The 24,423-nt window shown below is 34.2% G+C and overlaps 1 protein-coding gene and 1 long non-coding RNA gene across 9 annotated transcripts; both read left to right on the forward strand.

The window, feature by feature from the left end:
- LOC107852663 lies at positions 1-24,421 on the forward strand. 8 transcript variants are annotated; one of them, XR_001669512.2, is made up of 12 exons: positions 5-283; positions 393-495; positions 608-700; positions 1,538-1,612; positions 2,141-2,227; positions 2,318-2,398; positions 2,740-2,861; positions 3,731-4,042; positions 4,793-4,878; positions 5,024-5,341; positions 23,881-23,948; positions 24,076-24,421. It is a non-coding gene; the product is annotated as an uncharacterized LOC107852663 (long non-coding RNA). The 8 variants fall into 8 exon arrangements; XR_001669514.2 differs by having other exon boundaries at positions 405-495; XR_001669511.2 differs by having other exon boundaries at positions 418-495.
- On the forward strand, positions 9,021-10,191 carry LOC107852662. The gene is made up of 2 exons (XM_016697691.2): positions 9,021-9,748; positions 9,834-10,191. The coding sequence occupies exons 1-2, from the start codon at positions 9,532-9,534 to the stop codon at positions 9,917-9,919; spliced, it is 303 nt and encodes a 100-aa protein (XP_016553177.1). The 5' UTR covers positions 9,021-9,531; the 3' UTR covers positions 9,920-10,191.
- Positions 24,422-24,423: the final 2 nt, after the last annotated feature.

A 24,423-nucleotide genomic window follows, 5' to 3' on the forward strand; every position in this document is an offset into this window, starting at 1 on the left:
TCTAGTATAGAAGAAGAGAGCTTAGAGACGACCAAGGGCACAGCCGTAAATAATCACATTATTGAGGGCAAATATTAATTTCAATATCTACTACCCTCAACATCATCTGGAAATCTCCACTACACTTTCATTCCTCTTCCTCCGTTTTCCCCTTTCTTCTACTGCTACAGTGAATAATAATTTTGTTTTACAGGACGCATTGGAAAGCTTGGTGCTAATGGAATTTTTACCGGATTTTGTTTTGGATTATAAGAAATTGCTTTGTTGAATCTACAAATTTGAGGTAACATATCTGATAGCCCAAAAATCAGTAGATTTGGGCAAAAAACAGTTGCAATCTGTTTTTATTCTTACAGTAGAAAAGTTGGATTTCTCTGTTTTTTTGGATGAAGAATTTTTGACAGATGTTGTCTTCAGCAAAACCCGCTACTCTTCTTGATTTGGTCATCGTTATCTATTTTTCTCCTCGCTTGTCATCTTCGCTATTCTTCTCAGGTAATTACTTACATTGTTAACAGTTGTTCTTTGTTCAATTTCGCTGATTCATATCATATCATATAATTGCTTAAATTGTTATCAATTGTTCTTGGTATGCTTATTTTTGTAGTTGTTGGCACTTTTTCCTCTCAACTTGCGACAAAGAAGATTTAGGAGACTGAGTAGGTGGAGTCAAATCACATTTTGCTATTTACTGGTCAAGGTATGTCCCTGCTTTGTTTTTCCTGTTTCAGTGGGTCGCTATCTAACTTACTGCATTGGCATATTGGCTGCTAGAATTTACCGGGCCGATTAGGTCCTAAAATCTTTGCAAGCCATACTGATGAGTGGCGAGAGTAGTACTGGTGATTGGCGAGAGTCGGAGACAAAATTGATCCTACATACTACATTTCAGTCATGTTTTTTCTATGATGGTTATAATACAAAATACTTTTGTACACAATTTAGATTTTGTAGACAACCATTCTGAAACCATTTCCTAATGTCTAATTGGAGATAAAAATTAATGGAATGTGATAATTAGTGAAGCATGCAGGGCGGCCTTATGATTTGTGTTATGTAATAGTCGCAACTCACAAATTGAAGAGTGAAATTGCCGCCCGTCGCACGAAGCATCCTGCTACCTAACAGGATTTGAAGAAACCTTATTTAGTTTTCGGATCCTTCATAGTAACCACCGTGAATTTGTACAATACACTTAAAGTAAACATGTCATGTTTTGTAGCTATATAACTAGGGACCTATCTTTCTAATGATATATGCACCGAGTCAGGTTTATAGCTTAGCTGTTCTCTTTGAGTATGCAACTTTTCCTGTCAACGATAAAGTTTATAACTTAGCTGCTCTCTTTGAGTATGCAACTTTTCCTGTCAACGATATACTATGGCGTGAAGAAACATAACGAACAAAAGAGATAGGGGGAGAAGAAAGGGGTTGAATGTACATACTGTCAGTTTTATCCCGTTAAGTTGCTCGACAAAAGAATGAACTTCTGGATGATGTAAGATTCTCACAAATTGATGTTCTGGCAACATACTAGCTGATGACCTCTCTGCTGGATTTCTACGGAAACAACAATGCAAGAAATCTTTTCCTTCTGGTGATAATGTTTCAGGTATTGGTGGGGTATTTCTTAGAACCTTGAACATTGCTGCAGCCTGCAATAGTTAAAGTTAATTGATAGAATCAACTTGAAAGATTTATAATTGTAGAAGTTTAAGATAGCACATGCATGATCTTGCTCTGTAATTTGGTGAAATTATACAAAGAAAGGTTGCATATCTAGAGTATAAGCAAGACTCAAGTCGCTGTGATTTTTCCGCTGCTTAACATTCCTCCATTTCTGATGTTGAAAAGTTCAAGCAGCAATTAATGATTTGATAATTCATAACTTGATTTTGAGTTTCGACAAAGGCAAATCTAAACACAGTAAAAAATATCTTTAACACTATTAGATGGCCAATGACACAAATAAAGGTACATTGGGAGAAATCAGATATTTGATTACACTAATTGGAATGATTTTTAAATTCCTGCACCAAATTATAGCTCATGATCTGGATCACTTTTAAGTGCAATCCTCACAACATAGTTACCTGCTGCCACTTCTGTCATGTTGAAACAATTATGTTTAATGGCACAGGCAGAAAGAAAAAGGAAGCTCGGTTTGCCACCAGAAGATCCCGCTTTCCCCAAACCTTCTATTGCACCTGTTGTGGAGGAAAAAAAGGTGTTTATTTATTCAAAAACTCTGTTTATAGATTTGTCCGATTCAGACATATATTGTCCAACTCAAACTTTTTGTATGTATTTTTGTTAGAGCTCATTTTTGCCTTTCAGACCAGCTACAAAGGCAGTGCGGATGAGAGAGTGCCTGTGAACTCTTAAACGGACCCACAAGGTAATCATTCAGTTGTTTTTCGGATACATAGAGTACTTTCTTGCAGGTTAGAGCTTTGGAACAGAGAGTAGAATGGATACTTCTTTTTTCTTTCTTTCTTTAGTGTAATGCATTAGGAAGCTAGACAAAATATAATGAGTTTAAAATACAAGGATAGAATGGATACTTCTTTTTTCTTTCTTTCCTTGGTGTGTCGCATTAGGAAGCTTTTTCTTTTGAAAAGTAATCAACAAAAACTCCCAAGGAGCTTAGTAACCTATGAGTGACATTCTACATTCCTTCGGTGGGTTTTTGATATGACTGAGATGTCGTTCAAACTTCATTTTCCTCTTGCGATCCAGGATGATGATGCCAAAGTCAAGACTGCTTTCAACACTCTGCTAACTTATGCAAAGAATGTCGCTACAAATCCCAATGAGAAGAAATTTCGCAAGATTAGACTTTTAGTAATGCTGCTTTTCAGGTTAGATGTCATCAAGAAATAGTTGTGCCTCGGTTTTGATCTTTAGTTACACTTCTGAAACGACTTCACTCCTTGAAATTCTATAAGAGAAACCTCATTTAATCCTTGCTTTTATAACCTTATTAGTTGGTTTCCGTCATTCAGTTTCTGAAAAATAGGGAGTAGGGTGAGGTTTATGTACTTGATTAATTGCTTAGTCGATTACTTTTGCATGCCAAACTGCTGGATAATTTAGGACCCTCTTCAATATTTCTTTCATTGTTTAGTTTCTGGTTAGCGGTGGGTAGCTTTCATTGTGCAGTGACAAGTTTCGTAAATATTATGAAAATTTAGAAATAGCATTGGCATTTGCCAGAGCCTATGAATTGAGCATTACTATAGGTGGTATTATTCGCTAATATGCTTATATTTGTTGGTATCTAGAATTTGTTGTTTAGGTGATTCTTTGACTGAATCACACAAAGTAGATGTCATAGGATGTATATGCATAGTATGACCAATTGTTGATTTCTTTAGTTGTCTTTTAAAACTTTTTGAGTGTCTATAATGTCAAATCAGAGGGTTGCGGGGAATGCTGTTTAAGAGACTGACTTCAAACTTTTCATGCTTTCTCTCTTTTTAATTTTGATATTATCTTCCTACATATGAATGTACCTAGATTAAGAAACTTCTCCTAGGTTCTCTATTGTCTTTTCTTGACTTAAGTTGTGGCTTTTTGTGTGATGTGCACTTGTTTCCTTCGTTGGTTTTGTCGAAAACAGTGTCCCTGATGGCCAAAGTACCAGTCTCACTTTAACTTGTCATAGCTTTGTGCACTGTTCAAAAGAAACTCTTTGAAGATTCTATGATCTGAGCTTCACCTGTTGCAGGGCCACAAGAAATGGATAACTGGTACACCTCAGCTAAGTTGCTCGGACTCTTCAAAAATGTCTACGGGTGCGTGTCGGATCCTCCAAAAATAGTGTATCTCTAAAGGATCCGACACCGGTGCGGCAACATTTTTGGAGAGTCCGAGCAACTTTGCACCTCAGTGCTCCATGTCGCCGATTTGTAAGTGCAAGTAAAGATGGTGATGCATGGATATGGGATGTTACAACAAGGAAGTGTCTCATTTTCCTCACTGGCCATACACTTGCAATAACATGTGTAAAACGGGGTGGAGATGGAGTTATATACACTGGGTATATTTCTTTAGAGCATTTCATTTTATAGATCGTTGTTATTTATGTACTATATTGATCTTCGTGGAGAGCATCTACTTACTGTGATTGGCCCATTTGATATCGATTTATTGAACTTTTGCTGGTTCCTTTTGGTGAATAGATCTCTCTTTTTTTTGTGTGTGCTTGGGAGGGGTGGGGTGTGTGTGCACATATATATGTATATACAGATATATATATAGAGATAGAGACTGAGCTGTGAAACCTGAGCATTAGCTTATGAAATCTTCAATATGGTGTTAGTAACATTTCGTGAATTGAAGGTGAAGTCTTTAACTTTTGATTATTGTGGCATTTGTAGGAAGTCTCTGCCTCTACAGCAACTTTCTTCAGTATGGGCCCTCGGCCTTCCATAGTTGACTAGCCTAATATTGACGTGTTCTTTTGATTGTATTCCAGCGAAATTATATCTGCCATTGTATCTGTTTGTTTCTTTCATGTATGTGATGAAATGGAAAGAATTTTTCCCTGAGAATGACTTAAGGAGCCACCTTACTTTGATGGTCGATCTGTTTGCTACCCATCCTCTGAGATTCTTCGACACTATCTAACTTGGAGACAAGTTGATTATGAATACTTTTTATTTTTGTCATTGTTTTGAAGAATTTAGGCAAATCAATAAGAGTTATAATGACCTATCATTCCAGGTGTCAAACTAAAGAAAATGAATGCATGAATCTAACATCACAATGCAATACTTTGACTTTGTAGGTCACATAAACAATCAGTATAATACTTGCTTCTGGATGCTTGTTAAGTCTGCAAAGAGCATAACTGAAGCTCAGAGCTACCTAAAGGTGCTGAATCTTTTTCCCTTCTTTGGTATTACAGGATCCTTGTTCTAGATGTAGTAGTTCACAGCTATTAGTCCTGCATAAATATGATGGAAACCCTTTTGTCACTTCATCGCTAAGATTATAAAAGCGTTTCTACATCTTGCAGCTTTTGAGAAGAGCACAAAATTTCATTGAATAATCAATAATACTTGACTCCACAATTGTGCAACAAGGGTAGATTTGGAATTTCACAATTGAGAAAGAAGCCACCTTGACCTACTCTTATAAACAATAATTTGGAGGTTAGACCTGGTGAGAACATTGCTATATGGGCGGAGGTGGGCTTATGAAAGTCAAAACTCTTCTGGCAGTAATTCTTGGAAAGGTTCCAAGTATCGAAGGAACTGTACGTTCTATTCGTTACTTGCTGTTTTTTTTTGCTAGGTAAAAAATGCCAAGCAGCTTCTCAAAATTTGTATTGCAGGTACGTTCATAATTTACTTCATCTCTATCAATGTAAATAGCCAACTATCACTATCATATGTAAATGTGAGCATCCAATCAAACGAGAGTCTCTTCCTGTTACATCTTCATTTTATTCTACTATACGCGTTGGGCCCATGCAACGCACGGGCATACCTATCTAGTATTATATATAAGTAAAGGTTTGGTGTACTACTAATTTGTCTTTTGTGGTACTACCAAACCTTTACTTATATATATTAATAGAAAAAATAAATATAATATGGCATAATAATAATATATATTTCTATTTCTATTATAGAGATAATACCCAATTACCCCTTGTACTATATCCAAAAAGGCTATGACACACCTCAACTTAAAGGGGGTCCTATTACCCCCCCTAAACTAATTAAAAGTGTAATTTTGACACCCTTAGTGCCTACGTGGTGCCTGCGTGGCACATACGTGGCACACACGTATGCCTACGTATGTGCTAAAGTAAGTTGAGCGGACAAGTTCAGGGGGAAAAATGTCTTTTTTCTTCTTCTTATTATTATTACTATTCATTTTTTTACTATTACTACAACACAACAACAAACCCAGTGTATACCCACATAGTGGGTCTGGGGAGGGTAAGATGTATGCAGTCCATACCACTACTTTCGGAGAAGTAGCAAAATTGTTTTCGATAGACCTCCGACTCAAGACAAAGAATAGTAAACAAGTTCGTAAGAAAGCATGAAACAAGATGGCATAACAGGAACAAAGAATAGTAGTAATTCTGTAATAAAGCATGAAACAAGATGGCATAACAGAAATAAGATGAACCAGGTGCACCTCTATACTCTCCTACTCGCAGCTCCAACCTATGGGCATAGCCTTAGGACTACCAACCCGGCTACCCCAAAGCTCTCCTAATTACTGACTACGATCCACCCATACGCCCTAACCTTCTATCTTAATTTCCGTCCTCTAGACTTTCCTATCTAGGGTCATGTCCTTAGTAAGCTGTAACTGCTCCATGTCACGTCTAATCACCTCTCTTCAGTATTTCTTCGGCTTACCCCTACCCGGCCTAAAACCATCCAAAGCTAGCCTTTCACGCCTACGAACTAAGGCATCCGTGCCCCTCCTCATCACGTGACCGAACCATCTCAATTTGTTTTCCCGCAACTTGTCCTCCACCGAAGCCACTCCAACCTTCTCCCGGATATTCTCATTCCTAACCCTATCACTCCTAGTAAGCCCACACATCCAACGCAACATCCGCATTTCCGCCACCTCCAACTTTTGAACTATTACTATTACAATAAAATGGTTACACATGCATATAGACATACATTGATTCTGAAATATTTATTGCACCATAAAATTATCGAAATACCCTTATTAGTCATTTAATAAGGAACAAAAAGATATTTATAAAAAATTACTATCATATATAATTCAATTACAAAGGTCTAAATAAAAATATTATTAAAATAGTACATGAAAACAAAACTAATAAATATAAGAAAAAAATAATATGCATGTGTAATCATTTTATTACACCATAAAAATGACGACAAAACTAATAAATATAAGAAAAAAGTAATATGCATGTGTAACCATTTTATTGCACCATAAAATTATCGAAATACCCTTGGGGTATTAAAAACAAGTAATTTAATAAGGAACAAAAAGATACTCCCTTTGTTTAAAAAAGATTGACTTACTTTCCTTTTTAGTTCGTTTAAAAAAGAATGACCCCTTTCCCTTTTTAGCAATTTTTAAATTTTAAATTTTAACTTTCCATGTGGCATGTTTAAGACCACAAGATTGAAGGGCATTTTGGTACATTTCACATATCTTTAATTTAAGACCACAAGATTCAAAAGTCATCTTATTTTCTTAAACTTTGTGCCAAGTCAAACTAGGTCATTCTTTTTTAAGCGGAGGGAGCATTTATAAAAAATTTCTACCATGTACAATTCAATTACAAAGGTCTAAATACAAATATTATTAAAATAATAAATGAGGACAAAACTAATAAATATAAGGAAAAAACAATGTGCATGTGTAACCATTTTATTGCACCATAAAAATGAGGACAAAACAAATAAATATAAGAAAAAAGCAATATGCATGTGTAACCATTTTATTGCACCATAAAATTAACGAAATACCCCCTTGGTAATCATTTAATAAGGAACAAAAATATATTTATAAAAAAATACTATCATGTATAATTCAATTACAAAGGTCTAAATAAAAATATTAGTAAAATAATACATGAGGATAAAACTAATAAATATAAGGAAAAAACAATATGCATGTGTAATCATTTTATTGCACCATAAAAATGAGGATAAAACTAATAAATTACTATTACTACTATATATAAGTGAAGGTTGGGGTGACTACCAAAGGTATTTCGGTAATTTTAGTCACTCCAACATTCACTTATATACAGTAGTAAATAAAATGGTTTTGTTCTGTTACAGTCTATTGTGTTTGGTTTACTATCTACTGTCTCTTGTACTTCTATTACGTCTTTTTCTAGACTATTTTTGTCTTAAGCTAGGGCTCTTTTAAAATCACCTCTACCTCACCTCTAAGGTAAAGGTAAGGTTTGTATACACGTTATCCTTCCATACTCCACTTTGTGGAACTATACTGGATATGTTGTTGTTATTGTTGCTATTGCAAGGATTCTAGCTATAAGCAAAGGATAATAACAAGGGAAGCTACTTAGCATATTTCTAACTAAGGTCAAATTCTCCATAAACGTGTGAATTTAGCAAAATTATCAAATTCCTATGCTTCTTTGTTAGAAACTTCTTGAGGACTACGGGAAGTAGTTCCAACTTCCAAGTGCTCAATCCATTTGATTTGGTCAAGAGCCCAAGACTATCATCTACCTTTTACGGGGCAATTTCCATCCTAGGATTGGCAAATTCACATATTCATATGATAATTTGAGCATTTTTTAGATTGCTAGAGCTCACCCAAAATCAAAATCAGGGACGGAGGGCAAGTAGTTGTTTGTTTACACCTTGTTACAAAATTCATTAAATACCTATAAATATTTAATTGTGAACCCAGCAAGTATGACCACTATAGGGTTCGTGGCAAGCTTAGAACCCATAAACTCTACAACAACAACAAATCCAGTGTATTCCCAGTCCATACTGCTACCTCCGAAGAGGTAGAGAGGCTGTTTTCGATAGACCCCCGGCTCAAGATAAAAGATCGTAAACAAGGGGATGGATGACATAACCGAAATAAAGAATAAGAAATAATAAAATAAAATCAGAGAAATATGAGATACGGGAAATAAGAGCAACACGGAATAAGAAAAATAGTAACTAAGAAATAAGACATAGGACACCCACCTAGTAGTAACATACACTCACATACCAAAGACACCTATGAAAACTGTCCTTTGATTACTGATCCGGCTACACAAGAACTCTCCTGACTGCTTGCTACAACCCACACACTAACACTAACCTTCTACCCTTATCCTCGACCTCCACACCTTCCTATCTAGGGTCATGTACTCAGTAAGCTGAAGCTGCTCCATGTCATGTCTTATCACATCCTTCCAGTGTTTCTTTGGCCTACCTCTACTCCTCGTGAAGCCATCCAACGCTAGCCTCTCACACCTACGAACCGGGGCATCCGTGACCCTCCTCATCACATGCTCAAACCATCTCAGTCTTCCTTCCCGCATCTTATCATCCACCAAAGCCACTCCCACCTTCTCCCGAATAATCTCATTCCTAACTCTGTCCCCTTTAGTAAGCCCACACATCCAACGCAACATTCTCATTTCCGTCACCTTCAATTTTTAGATGTGAATGTGCTTAACTGGCCAACACTCCGCTCCATACAACATGGTTGGACGAACTGCCACTCTAAGAATTTGCCTTTAAGCTTAAGGGGCACTTTTTTATCGCACAACACTCCCGAGGCACAAAAGACAAATAAAGTAATGTTCAAATAGTTGGAAGTACCAAATTTCTGAAGAAATATATATGTATATATATATATATATTATATATAATATATATATATACATATATATTTAGAATCTTGAATAGATGTGATGATTTAGACAGATTTTCACTGCTGCAATAATGGTGGACTATTTTCAGCCAGTCCCTTGAGGGTAATCATTGCCGAACGCAGCCGGGTATTAAATTGAAAGTCTCCATTTGGAATGATATGGACAGGTCTAAGGAGGAAATAATGGCAAATGATGTAGCTGCAAATGCACTACCTAAAACAAGGGAGTGCGCTATTTCTGTTGGACCATCAATAGGGAAGAGTACATCTACCAGTCATAAGTTGCCAAAGGGATCAACTTCTGCCAGTTCAGGGATGTTGGACAGTGATGATATGAACAGAAACGTAACGTCCATGAAGGGGCCTCAGTCCCACGGTACAATCTCTTACTCATTGAATAGTTCAAGGCTCACAGTTGAAAAATTATGTAATTACAAAATTTCTGAACTTGCTTCCCTTAGATGCTCCAATAATCAAGAAACCAATCAGAAACCACAAATTCAGTGGCAACGTTTCTATCAATCGGGGGCTGGCTCTAGAAGTGTGAAGGGGGATGGGGATCCTTCATCCACGGACAAGGCTGTTCAGCAATTAAGTTCCAAGGAGTTGCCAGGAATAAATTTGCTAGCACTGAAAATGCTGAAGCATGCATCGGATAAAGATATCAAAGATGGCTCTAGTGGGATGTCTTCCCAATCAACAGAAGACCAGAATTTAATCATCCCAAACAATAGATTACTTCTGGGAAATAGTCAATCAAAACTTTTATCTACATCTAGGTTTTCTCAATTTTTTGCTAACCGATCTCTTAAAGGCAAAGATGTTTTGCAAAAAGGCCCTGCACTTCATAAAGAAGTTCATACTCCCATAAACTCTAAACATGTATAATATTTACTTGTAAACCTAATAAGTAAGACACTACGGGGTCATTTGATTGAAAACAAGTTACCGTGGGATTATTATCCCTGGATTAGCTATCTCGAGATCAATTGTTTCATCCTCAAGTTGGGATAAAAATAAAACTACCATCACCCATGCATATTATCTCAATCAAACATGGATAAGTTTATCCTAAAATTAATCTTGGATTAATTATCTCGTAAAGATGAGTTACAGAAGACTTGAAACATATCTGAAACTGTTTTTCTATTGAAGAATAAGGGCGAAATACAAGCCCTAATTTTCGATAAATTTCAAAGAGAAACGGCAAAAGGGAAAGGAGTAGGAAGAATGGAATGAGGGGGAATTTATGCAATTGACCTGGTTGTGTGAGGAGAACTGTTAGTGAACAACCAAAAAAGAAAAGAAAGAATACTGATTTCACTATAAATTGTACTCCCTCCTTGCCATTTTATAGGCACCGCGATGCTGAAGAAATAATTAATGAAATAATTAATTTTATGTATTAAAATAGTAAGTAATCAATTAATTTAAAATATTTATTTTTAGCCAATGAACATAGGATGAATGAAGTAATAATAGTAGATAGAATACTGTACGAATTAAAATATTATAGGTAAAAAGTATATCTTAAATGAAAGATTTCTAGGTTAAATGAAAATGAAATAGATTTTTATCTATTTTGTTTTAATATGAAAATAATGTATTTTTTAACTAAATATAATACAACAACAACAACAAACCCAGTGTATTCCCACCTAGTGGGGTCTGGGGGGGTAAGATGTACGCAGTCCATACCTCTACCTCTGATGAAGTAGAAAGGCTGTTTCTGATAGACCCCCGGCTCAAGACACGAGATACCACACAAACACATAGTAAAGCACAGAAGCAGATTACATAACATAAATACGGCACCCATAAGTAATATAAAACAGAGGAAAGCAGAGGAAAGCACACAGATTCGTAATAAAACATGGAACACGGAAGACGGAATCATAACAGGAATAAAACCCCCACCAAGTAATTTCCTACACTAGCGACCCATAACTAAATATAATAAGGGTCAAAATTATCTCTGAACTATTTAAAATAGAGTAAAAATATTCTTCATTTGTTTTTTAGTTTGAAAATATTCCTCACCTTAACGGGGTACCAACACCCACACCACATCGGAAAAATTGTCACATAACCAATTCACGTCAGCATCTCATTTATAGAAAATGGCCAAAACTACTATTGAACTATCCGAAATAAAGTAAAAAATACCCTCCATATATTTTTTGGCTAAAAGATACCCTTCAGTTGTTTCTTGGCTAATACATACTCTTCACTTCAATGGAGCGTCACCAAGCATAAAAAAAAAGGGCAGCCCGGTGCACTAAAGCTACCGCTATGTGCGGTGTCCGGGGAAGGGCCCCACCACAAGGGTGTATTGTACGCAACCTTACCTTGCATTTCTGCAAGAGGCTATTTCCAAGGCTTGAACCCGTGACCTCCTGGTTACATGGCAGCAACTTTACCAGTCACCAAGCATAACATATGAAAAAAAGCTGTTATATGGTCAGTCCACGTCAACATCTCATTTAATACCTAGGCTAACTATTTAACCATCCATTTTAGTAGCCCATTTAATACTCGGACTCGATCCATCTTTAAAACATTCAACTTGTCTTCATAAGTAAATGGTAAAGATAGATTCACTCTTTGTTTCACTTGAGCTCTCCCAAAAATAGTCGATGCAAACTGAATTTAAGAGAAAAGAAAGTCATTAGTACATGGGTTGAAACTTGTCCCATTTTTATCTTGACAAAGAATATAGAAGAATTCAACTCATGTAGTAAGGGCTTTTTTCCCTCAAAATTCCTAGTCTGCATCGATTTTTTGGGGAGAGTTTAAGTGAAGACGTATTAGATTTTTAAAGACGGATTGGGTTATGTATTAAATGGGATGTTAAGTTGGATGATTAAGTGGGTCGGCTGGATATTAAACGAGATGCTGATGTGGCTTGGCCATGTGGTAATTTTTTTGCCATATTATATGCTACTTGTGAGACAAAAAACAAATAAAGGGGTATTTTTAAGGCAAGAAACAAATAGATGGGTATTTTTGCTTTAGTTCAGAGGTAGTTTTGCCCTTTTTTGTAAATGGGATGCTGACGTAGATTGAACATGTGATAATTTTTTTCACGTGGTGTGCTTGGTGACACTGTTAAATTTAGAGATTTTTTTGAGCTAAAAAATAAATAAAAGAGTATTTTTAAGCTAAAAAATAAACGAAGGATATTTTTAAGCTAAAAAATAAATGAAGGATATATTTGTCCTTTTTCAAATGGTTCATAAATAGTTTAAACGTTTTTCTGTGTAACAAATCATTCAATTTACTGATAATTTTTTGAGGAAATAAGATGTGTTGCCATTTATAATTTTGGATAGAACAAAATATCTTTTTCAAACCTTTTGCTTTTTAAAATGAAGTCTCTCGTAAAAAAGCTATTAAATTAAAAATTGTTATGAATGTATTTACATTATAGTGAATGTCTATCAACATCTAATAAGATCTATATCAAGATCTGGTTGATATTTATCATGATTTGAAGTATCTGTCTTTTAATCAGAAACTAGGAGTATTTTCCCTTATAAATAGAGGGGCTTTGTACATTGTATTGTGAATCTGATGATCTTTCATCCTAATGAGAAATAAAGAAGTCTCCTTATTCTCTCTCTATTTATTCTTCTTGTTCTTTCTTTATATTTCATAATACGTTAGCAGCACAAGCCTCTAGTCAATTTAGTAAAATTATTTTCTTTGTGAAAGCCAACAAGTCGTTCAAAAACATTGAGGCCAAAGGATGATACTAATGGTCATCATTCCCAGGTAACTGGTAAGTATATTGAATCATTTAGACCATTCCCAGGTAACTGGTAAGTATATTAAATTATGAAACTTATAATGGGGCAATAACATACAATTAAATGATAAGGATGTCCCACAGTGTTTATACGGTCATGGTTGTTACTGTTTTAAGTAATTTTTAAATTGCTTTTACACTTTAACAACAGGTTGTTGGTAATATTTCATGTTGAGTGATTAATTTGTTAACCATCGTTATTTAAACAAATTTGCTAAAAGCTTATATATTTTATGTTATTGGATAATTAGCCTTTGAATATATATTTGGCTATTATATTATTTATTGGCGGTAAGACGGTGGATTTGAATTTCATCGCACCAAGAAAGTAAGATCTTGGGTTAAAGTTTTGATGCATCACGATGATAAGATGTTTGGTTCAAGTCTCATTGATTTATGCCTAAGACGCCTTTATATGGATGAGACGTTGAGTTTGAATCTTAATGCACCATATTGATGATATTATGATGGCTAAAGCAAAATAATGTGTTTTTGATGAAAAGTCAAGAAACTTGTCCATTGCTCCATTCCATGAAGTGAATATGGTAGCAATATATGACAGGTTTGAAAGATGACAATTTGCTCCATTCTTGAAGTAAATGTGGTAGCAATATATGATATATGCCTCGATTTGCTCTTGAAGTAGCAATATAATGAAAGAGGTTATAAGCTATCAAAATTTGGTAGGCTTAAGTCATGATTATATTCCATTCATGGGGAATGAGAAACTTATTAATGCAAACTTGCACTTGATTATGATGGTATTACAACTCACCTCCGAATGAGGCAGAATAATTGAGAAGAGTTATTTCGAAATCTACTTCTAAAGTAGTAAATCTGAAATTTACTCATGTAATAGTAAATCTGAAATTTACTAAAGTAAAAGGTACATGTCATGGTAAACTTGGAGTTTGCTAGAATAAAAGTTCATAAATTGACATGAATGATTGCGACATCTCAAAGATGTGAATACCGAGTATTGAGCATATATTGAAGAATTAGAAAATTCTTCATTAATTTTAATATTGACCAACTCTGGGATTGGATTTCTTAAAATCAGAAAAGTATAAAAAGTGAATAAGAGTCCGTTCACCTATCATAGGATATGTTGAAAAGATGCATCAATAAGATGATCACATGTATATTTATTGTCAACGTGTAGTTTGACATTCATAAAGTTGCTTGCTCAATAAAATTGAGTTAAGAACATAATTTTCAGATTGTGGAATTAAGACAATTCATCTTAATGATGATGGTTTGACATTGAATGCCTTCGATAAATAGCTAAATCATTACTAATGAGAACAAAGTTTCATGTGTTGGTCTGAAATATGATATGTCGCATACAATAGCACTTGTATGTATTAGACTAATAAATTATGATTATTTCTTCCCTCTTAATTGGTTCAAGGTCAGGAACTAACTATTCCATCTAATAGTTTTGATGTGCGGTATACGATTAATGAATATACCATAATGCACAAAGATGAATTTCTCAAAAAAAATGGAGGATACATGTTAGTTTTCCTAACATAAGGGGGAGATTATAAGTAGCTTTGAAATATATTAGGAATTATCATCAGATCCTCATTCAAAAGATGATTCGAGTCAAATGCTGGAAGGATCTGTTGACTCAAATTTAGTATCATATTTAAGTTACGAGTGCTCTTATGTTGTGTCCCTAAAGGACAAAGTCTATGCATGCGTGAAGCGTGTCGGACCAACCGGTTCCAATGAAACAATCCTTGAAAAGGATAAGGAGCAAATAATCATAATAAGAAGGCAATGTGCTCTTGAAGAGCATACGGCATAACACTTCATGAAACCTTATGAGAGATTCAGGTACCTGAAAATAATAAAGTGATGAGATCTCAAAATGTTATGTCACACTGTGAATTGATACGAAATGATATATTATCAATATCTTTGACACAATATTGACGTAATATTGTAAAAGATTACGAGGATCTGAATTCTAAGATTATTTAAGCATGCTAACGTAGAAACATTTATCAACTAACATGAAAGGATGCATCTTGGTAATTTACAATCCAGACACTTGAAGATGTCACATATGAAATGTTAAATTTATATGAAACTTTCTAAGGATTCAATATGTTTGAAGCATATAAAAGTTTCTGGGAAACTTATTTAGAATTCTTATATTTGTCTAAGCTATGTGTTCACATGTGGGGATACTGCCATATATTGGGGATATACAAAACAGTCTATTGTAGCCACTTCATCGAACCATGCTGAAATAATAGCTATTCATGAAGCAAGCCAAGAGTGTGTATGGTTGAGGTCCACGATACATCTCATTCACGAAAAATGTGGTTTGAATGTGACAAAGTACCCATGTTTTTTTATGAGGATAATGCAGCATGCACAACACAACTTAAGGGAGAACTCAAGGAGATAGAACGAAACACATTTCGCCGAAGTTTTTACATGAGCTACAAAAGAATGGGGATATTAACGTGCTACAGTTTTTGGTTAAGTGACAATATGGCTGATTTATTCACCAAGTGTCCTCCAATTGCAACTTTCAAGAAGATAGTGCACAAGATCGGGATGCAAAAATTCATTGATGTTCTCATCAGGGGAGCAAATACGCGTTGTACTCTTTTTTCCTTCAAGGTTTTGTCCCATTGGATTTTCCTTGTAAGGTTTTTAATGAGGTAGCCGAAATGCGTATTGTTAGAGATTTGTACTCTTTTTCCTTCACTAGATTTTTTTTCACTGTTTTTTTTTCAGTTAGGTTTTAATGAGGCACATTATCTATCAATTAGACATTCAAGGGGGAGTGTTATGAATGTAGTTACATTATAGTGAATGTCTATCAAGATCTAATAAGATTTATATCAAGATCTAGTTGATATCTATCAGGATTTGAAGTATCTGTTTTTTAGTCAGAAACTAGTAGTATTTTTTCCTATAAATAAAGGGGTTTTGTTCACTGTATTGTGAATCTGATGATCTCTGATCCTCAATAGAAATAAAAAAGTCTCGCTCTTCTCTCTCTATTTATTCTTTCTTTATATTTCATAATAAAAATAAATTTGTAAAGTATTAGAAAATTATATATATTGGATGAGAAAGTCTTCTTAACATATTTAACATTATTTTCCACTCATGAATTAATAAATCAATCGCCTTAGGGTTTTGATTAAGTTTATACTAGGTACCTGTGCCCTTGTAAGACACATACATTTTGGTAATATTAATGTGCAAAAGAGATTCAATTTTAGCAAAGATTATTTCCTACTTGTTTTAATTGTTTATTTAGTATGGAAGTAAAAGAAAAAAAATGTAGTACAATGAACCGATGTTAACACAATATATACATTCAGTGTAGTCATTTAATAAGGAACAAAAAGATATTTATAAAAAAAATACTATCATGTATAATTTAATTACAAAGGTCTAAATAAAAATATTATTAAAATAATACACGAGGACAAAACTAATAAATATAAGGAAAAAGCAATATGCATGTGTAACCATTTTATTGCACCATAAAAATGAGGATAAAATTAATAAATATAATTAAAAAATCATATGCATGTGTAACCGTTTTATTTACTACTATATATAAATAAAGGTTGGGGTGACTAAAATTACCGAAATACCCTTGGTAATCACCCCAACCTTCTGTGGTTGATGATACCCGTTAAGGTGAGGAATATTGTTAAACTAAAAAACAAATGAAGAATATTTTTACTTTATTTTAAATAGTTCAGAGATAATTTTGACCCTTGTTATATTTAGTTAAAACATATTTTATTTTCATATTAAAACAAAATAGACAAAAATCTATTTCATTTTCATTTAACCTAGAAGTCTTTCAGTCAAGATATATTTTTTACTTATAATATTTTAATTCGTACAGTATTTTATCTACTATTATTACTTCATCCATCCTATATTAATTGGCTAAAAATAAATATTTTAAATTAATTGATTACTTACTATTTTAATACATAAAATTAATTATTTCTTCAGCACCGCGGTCACCTATAAAATGGCAGGGAGGGAGTACAATTTACAGTGAAATTAGTATTCTTTCTTTTCTTTTTTGGCTGTTCACTAATCAGTTCTCTTCACACAATCAGGTCAATTGTATAAATTCCCCCTCATTCCATTCTTCCTACTCCTTTCCCTTTTGTCGTTTCTCTCTGAAATTTATCGAAAATTAGGGCTTGTATTTCGCCCTTATTCTTCAATAAGGAAAAGCTGTTTCAGGTATGTTTCAGTCTTCTGTAACTCGTATTTACGAGATAATTAATCCCAAAATTAATTTTAGGATGAATTTATACATGTTTGATTGGGATAATATGCATGGGTGATTGTAGTGATTTTTATCCCAACTTAATGATGAAACAATTTATCTCGGGATAGCTAGTCCAGGGATAATAATCCCACGGTAACTTGTTTTCAACCAAACGACCCCGTAGTGTCTTACTTACTAGGCTCACAAGTAAATATTATACATGTTTAGAGTTTATGGGTTCTAAACTTGCCACGAACCCTATAGTGATCATACTTGCTGGGTTCACAATTAAATATTTATAGGTATTTAATGAATTTTGTATCAGGGTGTAAACAAACTACCACTTGCCCTCCGCCCCTGATTTTGATTTTGGGTGAGCTCTAGCAATCTAAAAAAAAATGCTCAAATTATCTCATATGAATATTTGAATTTGCCAATCCTAGGATGGAAATTGCTCCGTAAAAGGCAGATAAAAGTCTTGGGCTCTTGACCAAATCAAATGGATTGAGCACTTGGAAGTTGGAACTACTTCCCGTAGTCCTCAAGAAGTTTTTAACAAAGAAGCATAGGAATTTGATAATTTTGCTAAAATCACACGTTCATGGAGAATTTGACCTTAGTTAGAGATATGCTAAGTAGCTTCCCTTGTTATTATCCTTTACTTATAGCTAGAATCCTTGCAATAACATATCCAGTATAGTTCCACAAAGTGGAGTATGGAAGGATAGAGTGTATACAAACTTTACCTTTACCTTAGAGGTGAGGTTGTTTTAAAAGAGCCCTAGCTCAAGATAAAAATAGTCTAGAAAAAGACGTATTAGAAGTACAAGAGATAGTAGATAGTTACCCAAATAATAGACTGTAACAGAACAACGCTATAATAAAATAATACTACAAACGAACTACACGAAATAATATATAGTAGCAGAAATCAAAGAACAAGAAACTATAAGGGTAGTTCTACAACTACTAGTAAGGGAAATAAGGCAATACACTCCTACCTGCTAGTATGGACACACTTCTACCTACTAATCGTCTACCCAAATACATGTCTTCTGTCTAAGGTCATGTCCTCGGTGAGCTGCAACCGCGCCATGTCCTGTCCAAGCCAATCACCTCTCGCTAATACTTTTTTGGTCTACCTCTACCTCTCCTGAATCCATCCGTAGCCAACCTCTTACACCTCCACACTAGGACATCTGTGAATCTCCTCATCACATGTCTGAACTATCCCAACCTCGCTTTCCCACATAGAACATAATTAAATGTTTAAGATATTTGAGAGAATACAAATTTTAATAGGGAATCACATAGGTCCGTTTACGGAATAAATTCACATCTAATTTCCGGTTTCAGACAAAAGGAAAGGAAGACTAGAACATTGAAAGAGAAAAAGAAATTGAAAGGATGATCATTAGATTAGACCATAAATATCACAGTCGTGTGAATACTTTAATTGATTAACATACATCTATATTCAGTTTTAGGCAACTAACATAAATAAAATGAACTAAGAAGAGAATCATTTCCATGTTCTTTTAGTAGGCGTTCGGGCATGCGATTGCATCTCTTGATTTGAAATCATGAGATGAAATTAGCGTTTGGACATGTGATTTAACACTTATTTCATCTCATGATCTCATAGCATGAGATGAAATCTCAAATTCTTCAAAAAGCTTGATTTGGAATTTTTCAAATACAAGATTGGGAAAAGGCTCAAATATTCCATCGAACTAGCAGAAAAGACTCATTTATGCCGTCCGTTAAAAGTTTGACTCGTTTATGTCATTGCCGTGACAAAACAAGTTCATTCATGTCATTACTTGTTAACAGTGTTTTTTCAAAAACAACTTTGCCATGTGTTGCCTTATTAGAGGTGCACAGTTTTTAGAGCTTTCAGTTATGTATGGTTTTTCATTTTGAATTTCTTCATTGAAACTTTTGGGTCATATATAATATTTTCTTTTGTTCTCAATTTGCTTTTTGCATTCAAATTTTAATACTATAATAATAAGAATGTCAAATATGATGTTGAGAGTAAAGACTCATACATAACAAAAGGTTTCAACAAATTCAACAGAGATCAAAAGATTTATGAAATTTATTCTTTAAGTGAACGAGAGACGTCCCCTTACACGAGCATAAAAATAAAGGGCCCTACTTCTTCAAAAGTAACATCGTTCGGATGAATCTTTCCTGTCAATATCAAAGGATCAGGCATAGTATTTTCTGGTCCTAAGAACGTGAAAAAACCAGTTGAACTTCAACTTTTCTTGATATGAATGAGAAATCAGAGACATCAATTCCTGAATTTCCTCTTTCTCAACATGTTGATTAAAAGTTGATAGAAATCCTTCCCGATTTTATAACTCGTTCTGCAAATGCGCGCAGATACTCAATTCGCAAATAAGATTGCAAACAAAGGATCAGATCAAAGGAACAGACTTTAAGAGTAATAAGCCAAAAATCTGATTATATTACTAAAATTTAATACTCCATTCTTATTATTATAGTACTAAAATTTGAATGCGAAAAGCAAATTGAGAACAAAAAAAATGTTAGATATTGACAAAAAAGTTCTAATGAGGAAATTTAGAATGACAAGCCATACATAACTGAAAGCTTTAAAAATCGTGGACCTCTAATAAGACGACACGTGGAAAAGCTGTTTTTGAAAAATCATTGTTAGTAAGTAATGGCATGGATGAACCTGTTTTGTAACGGCGACGAGCCAACCTTTTAACGGATAAATGAGTCATTTCTGATAGTTCAATGGTATATTTGAGCCTTTTCCCTGCAAAATTTGACCCAGAAGTTCATACTTTGTAAAAAAAAAAAAAACCCACGATTTATATCTACCAATCATTTATTTCATATGCAAATAAAATTTATAGTTTAGGTTATTACTATTTAAATCATTTATATCTCATATAAACATTAATCTCACCAACATAAGATTTAAAATTTATTATTACTTCAAACCTCCTCCTACTGTACCATTTATTATTCACCAAGCTCATTATTGTTGACAAAATTCATTCACCAACCAAACTTATTACTAGTTAATTCAAACCAACGCTTAATAAAAAAATAATTTTCAGACAAAAATAAATGCCAATACGACAACATGGAAAAATAGATTTAGAATACTAAAACAAGGCATGAACCATTATGATATTGACAGACAAGTGACAATTGTCATAGCTTGTGTAGTGTTGCATGATTTTTTGTGAGAATTCCAGAGGAGTGATGAAATATTCACTATATATGAACATTAATATATACTCCCTCCGTCCTATTTTATGTGTCATCATTTTTTTTTGGCCCTGCCAAAAGAAAATGTCATCTTTCCTTATTTGGTAACTATTTAAAGACACAATTTCACTTTTACCCTTATGGTCCCACTTAATTAAAAAAAAGATAGCAACACATTTTTTGATAAAGGACAATTTGGTAAACATTACCAAGTCTTCCCTTATTTCTTGAATTTCGTGCCCGGTCAAATGGTGACACATAAAATGAGACGGAGGGAGTAGTTGCTAATGATATTGACCAAGAAACGACTCAAAGTAACAATGTTGGTTTGTCTTTTCGGTCATTTCGTCGAGAAATGCAAGCTCAACGTGAGGAGATTGTCCGTACTATGTGGGAGGATTATATTAAAGAGTAATACACTACAACTCGTTCAATTTTACTTTTTTATTGAACTAAAGTTTAATCTGTATTACTTTTTAGAATAACTTTGTCATAGTGTATTATACTTTTGTTATAAACTTTTGCTTATTTGGTAAGACTTTATAGAGAATTAGCGCAATTTAGATAATTTCACAACTTATGTTGTTTTTATATTTATGAAAAAACATACTACATAAAAAGTCCAAATTGCATGTCCAAATAAAACTTCAACTTCATCTCATCATTTCAAATCACGATTTCATCTCACATGGTCAAACATACCCTATGTAGTGTTTTTCCCTATTTGGGAGCAGGGGCAGAGCTCGGGGGCAAGTTTAAGCCTAAACTGCGGGGCTCGTGAACCTAAGGTCTTTTCGTTAAATTAATGTATATATTTTCTAAAATTGGTATTATATTATCTGCTGACACCCATGCTGCAAGAAAGCTAAATGGTGCACATGGTTGAATGTTGAGTATTTACCTAGAGGATTAGGGATCAATTCTCACTTAATACATTGTTCCTTCCTTTTTTTTAGTGGTGTGTGCATGTTCTAGAGATCCTAGATTCGCCTCTGGCGGAGCTGGCCCTTTAACTATGGGTTCATTTGTACCCATAACTTCTGACACACTGTATAAATATATATGTAAAGCGTACTAAAATCTTAACAATGTTAAATCTGAACCCATAATTTTAATAGTATAATGAATTTATTGATGATAATCTTAAAAGTTGAACCCATAAAGTTCTGGATCCGCCTCTGGGAGGTTTGTGGGGGTAGGAGGGAGGGTATAGCCTTCCGTGAAGCCCATTATAGGGTCCTACAAATACGGTGCATGATGTTTACTTAGATGATTTGAACAGGAAAATAAATAAGTTAGCCAAGAATTATAAAGCCACTGCTACTATTTATATTCCATTGGTAGAACTGCTTTTCTAATATCTGCCAATGGACTGCTGGACTGGATTATCCTTCTGTGAAAGATAGCTTCAAACACTTTCCTAAAACTATAGATCTACATAGCTTCAAACACTTTCCTAAAACTATAGATCTACCAAAAGTATAAAAGAGTTCCATAACTTAGAGTAACACCTTCCTCTCTTAGCATTTATAAATGTCTTATGGCTCTAAACTATCAAATGAGGTAACTAGATAAATTGGACGGCTGAGTATAACTAATTGCAGTTCTTCTCCAAATTAAAAAATGAGACATCAGAGGAAAAATGATGATTTTGTTCTCTCTTTCAAAATGATATATAGGAACTTAGGAAGGATATTGACTAAGTACTTACATAACATAGTGTGTGTTGAGAAGCTTATCACAACCGCCTGTAATGCAGTTTCTACCAGTTGAACTTACTCTTTGGTTTGTGAACTATCTCTAGATGTGGAAGTTCAGTTATCCATTATTGATAGATGATTTGCATTGAGGTCTGTACTGAACGTTATTGCAGTAGTCCTTTATTCTTGAATTGTAGGCATTATGATGATATGCTACTAAGTCTCTGTAGTGAACATTATGGCAGTAGTCCTTTATTCTTGAATTTTAGGCATTATGCTATGCTACTAAAAGTTAAAGGCGTTGCATGTATTCAATATGCTACTACATTTAAGACACTGTTTGTGCCTGTTTGGATTGACTTTTGGCTTTTGACTTATAAGCCATAAGCTAGAAATTTCATCTTATAGATTTTGGCTTATTTTTAGCATTTTAAGCCAAAAGCCATAAGTTCAGATTTCTAACTTATTTTTAACTTATTTTTAGCATTTTAGCTTAAAATTAAGTGCTTATAAGCACTTTTTAAATTTACCCGAAAACTTTAAAAGTGCTTAAAAGTCAATTTTGACTTAAAAGCACTTAAAAGAAGCCAATCCAAACGGGGCCTAAAACTGTAATATGTGTTATCTTTGTGTTTATATTTCTGCTTATTTTCATTATGTGCACAATCTTTTCGTATTGCTATGACCTTGAAAGATCATCTTAGAACTTTCTCGGAATTGGTATTCATTTTCTCCTAACAGCTCATAAGACAATCATAGGACACCAGACATTCTTAATTCATTATGAAAAAAATTCTTAAAATGTCTTTAGAACCTCAAAAAGTAGGCACAGATCATGATGGGAGCTGATTTGAGCATGTTACCATATTATATAATAGGGACAGCGTAAAGGGCTAAGGTATAAAACCTGAGGTTTTAGTAATTCTTTGTTCTTTTCTTTTTTACTGGTCATTTTGCCTACATATCAAAATAGTTGGGGCAGTATAATTTTTGCAATTGATGGTTTCTCTAGTGTGGTAATTACGACTTTAGGAAAACGAATGAGGGTCTGACATCAGTCTGATTTGTGAATGTTAAAGAGGAATTAAGAGGTGTTTTCAAAGTTGAAACCTGAATCCAGCCATCACTAGGGTTTGACTAATAAATTAGACCTACAAATTCACGTCCTATGTTTTTCTTTCTTGAGTTGTTCCATTGTAGGAAATGGCATAACAGCTGGTTTGGTTTGTCGAGCAAAGCACGAATAGTGAAGCCCTCCCCACCTCCTTCCCACTTCTACAGTAACACACATACTTGCACTGATACTCTCACAGAAACAAATGTAAAGGGGAAACATCTCATCTACTCTCTATGCTGTTTGTTCTCTTGAAATATTTTTCTCGTTTTTAGCTTTATCTTAGGCCTTGCATCTCACTTTGTACCTGTTTCTGTTGTAAAGATCTTATTGTGCCCAACTCTTGCAAAATGTGCAGATGATAATGTCTATTGGTTGCAAAATGGACCATGAACGTTAACTCCTTGATGAAGGACTCTCTTACATGTAAACTTTACTTTGGTTTATGGAATTATTAACATGGCATAAAAGTGTTTTCTTCTTGTAGTCTCCTAATTTGAATCTTTTGTCTTCTCTGTCACCGTAAATTTTTTATGCAATTTGCATTTCCCAGGACTCCTGGAGAGCGCAGGTGCATCAGACACCAAATAAGTATGTCATAACAAGTGAAATTCTGGATTATGTCAAGATATATATGACTATGATTAATGTATAGGCGCCCGTATTGGTCGTTCAGTCGTTTCTGCTGCTATCTGCTGAATTTTGCCATCGCCTCCTCACTCTGCTACCTTGTTTATGCGGTCTCTACGGATATATCACCGTTCCTTTCTCCTATATCTCAGTTATTTCAGTAAAATTTTTAAACTATTGTTTGTAAGCCTCTACTGGTGTATTCTATATAGAATTAGTAATATTTAACTTTTTTTTTCAAAACTTTTTCATATTTTCGCGGAGTTTCATA

Source organism: Capsicum annuum, chromosome 12 (assembly GCF_002878395.1).
Source record: "Capsicum annuum cultivar UCD-10X-F1 chromosome 12, UCD10Xv1.1, whole genome shotgun sequence".
In the NCBI taxonomy this organism is placed as follows: Eukaryota; Viridiplantae; Streptophyta; class Magnoliopsida; order Solanales; family Solanaceae; genus Capsicum; species Capsicum annuum.

Coding starts and splice junctions, on each gene's coding strand:
- LOC107852662 (XM_016697691.2), top strand. CDS start 9,532: ATGGACAGGTCTAAGGAGGAAATAATGGCAAATGATGTAGCTGCAAAT. Junction 9,749..9,833: donor GAAGGGGCCTCAGTCCCACG/GTACAATCTCTT, acceptor TGCTTCCCTTAG/ATGCTCCAATAATCAAGAAA.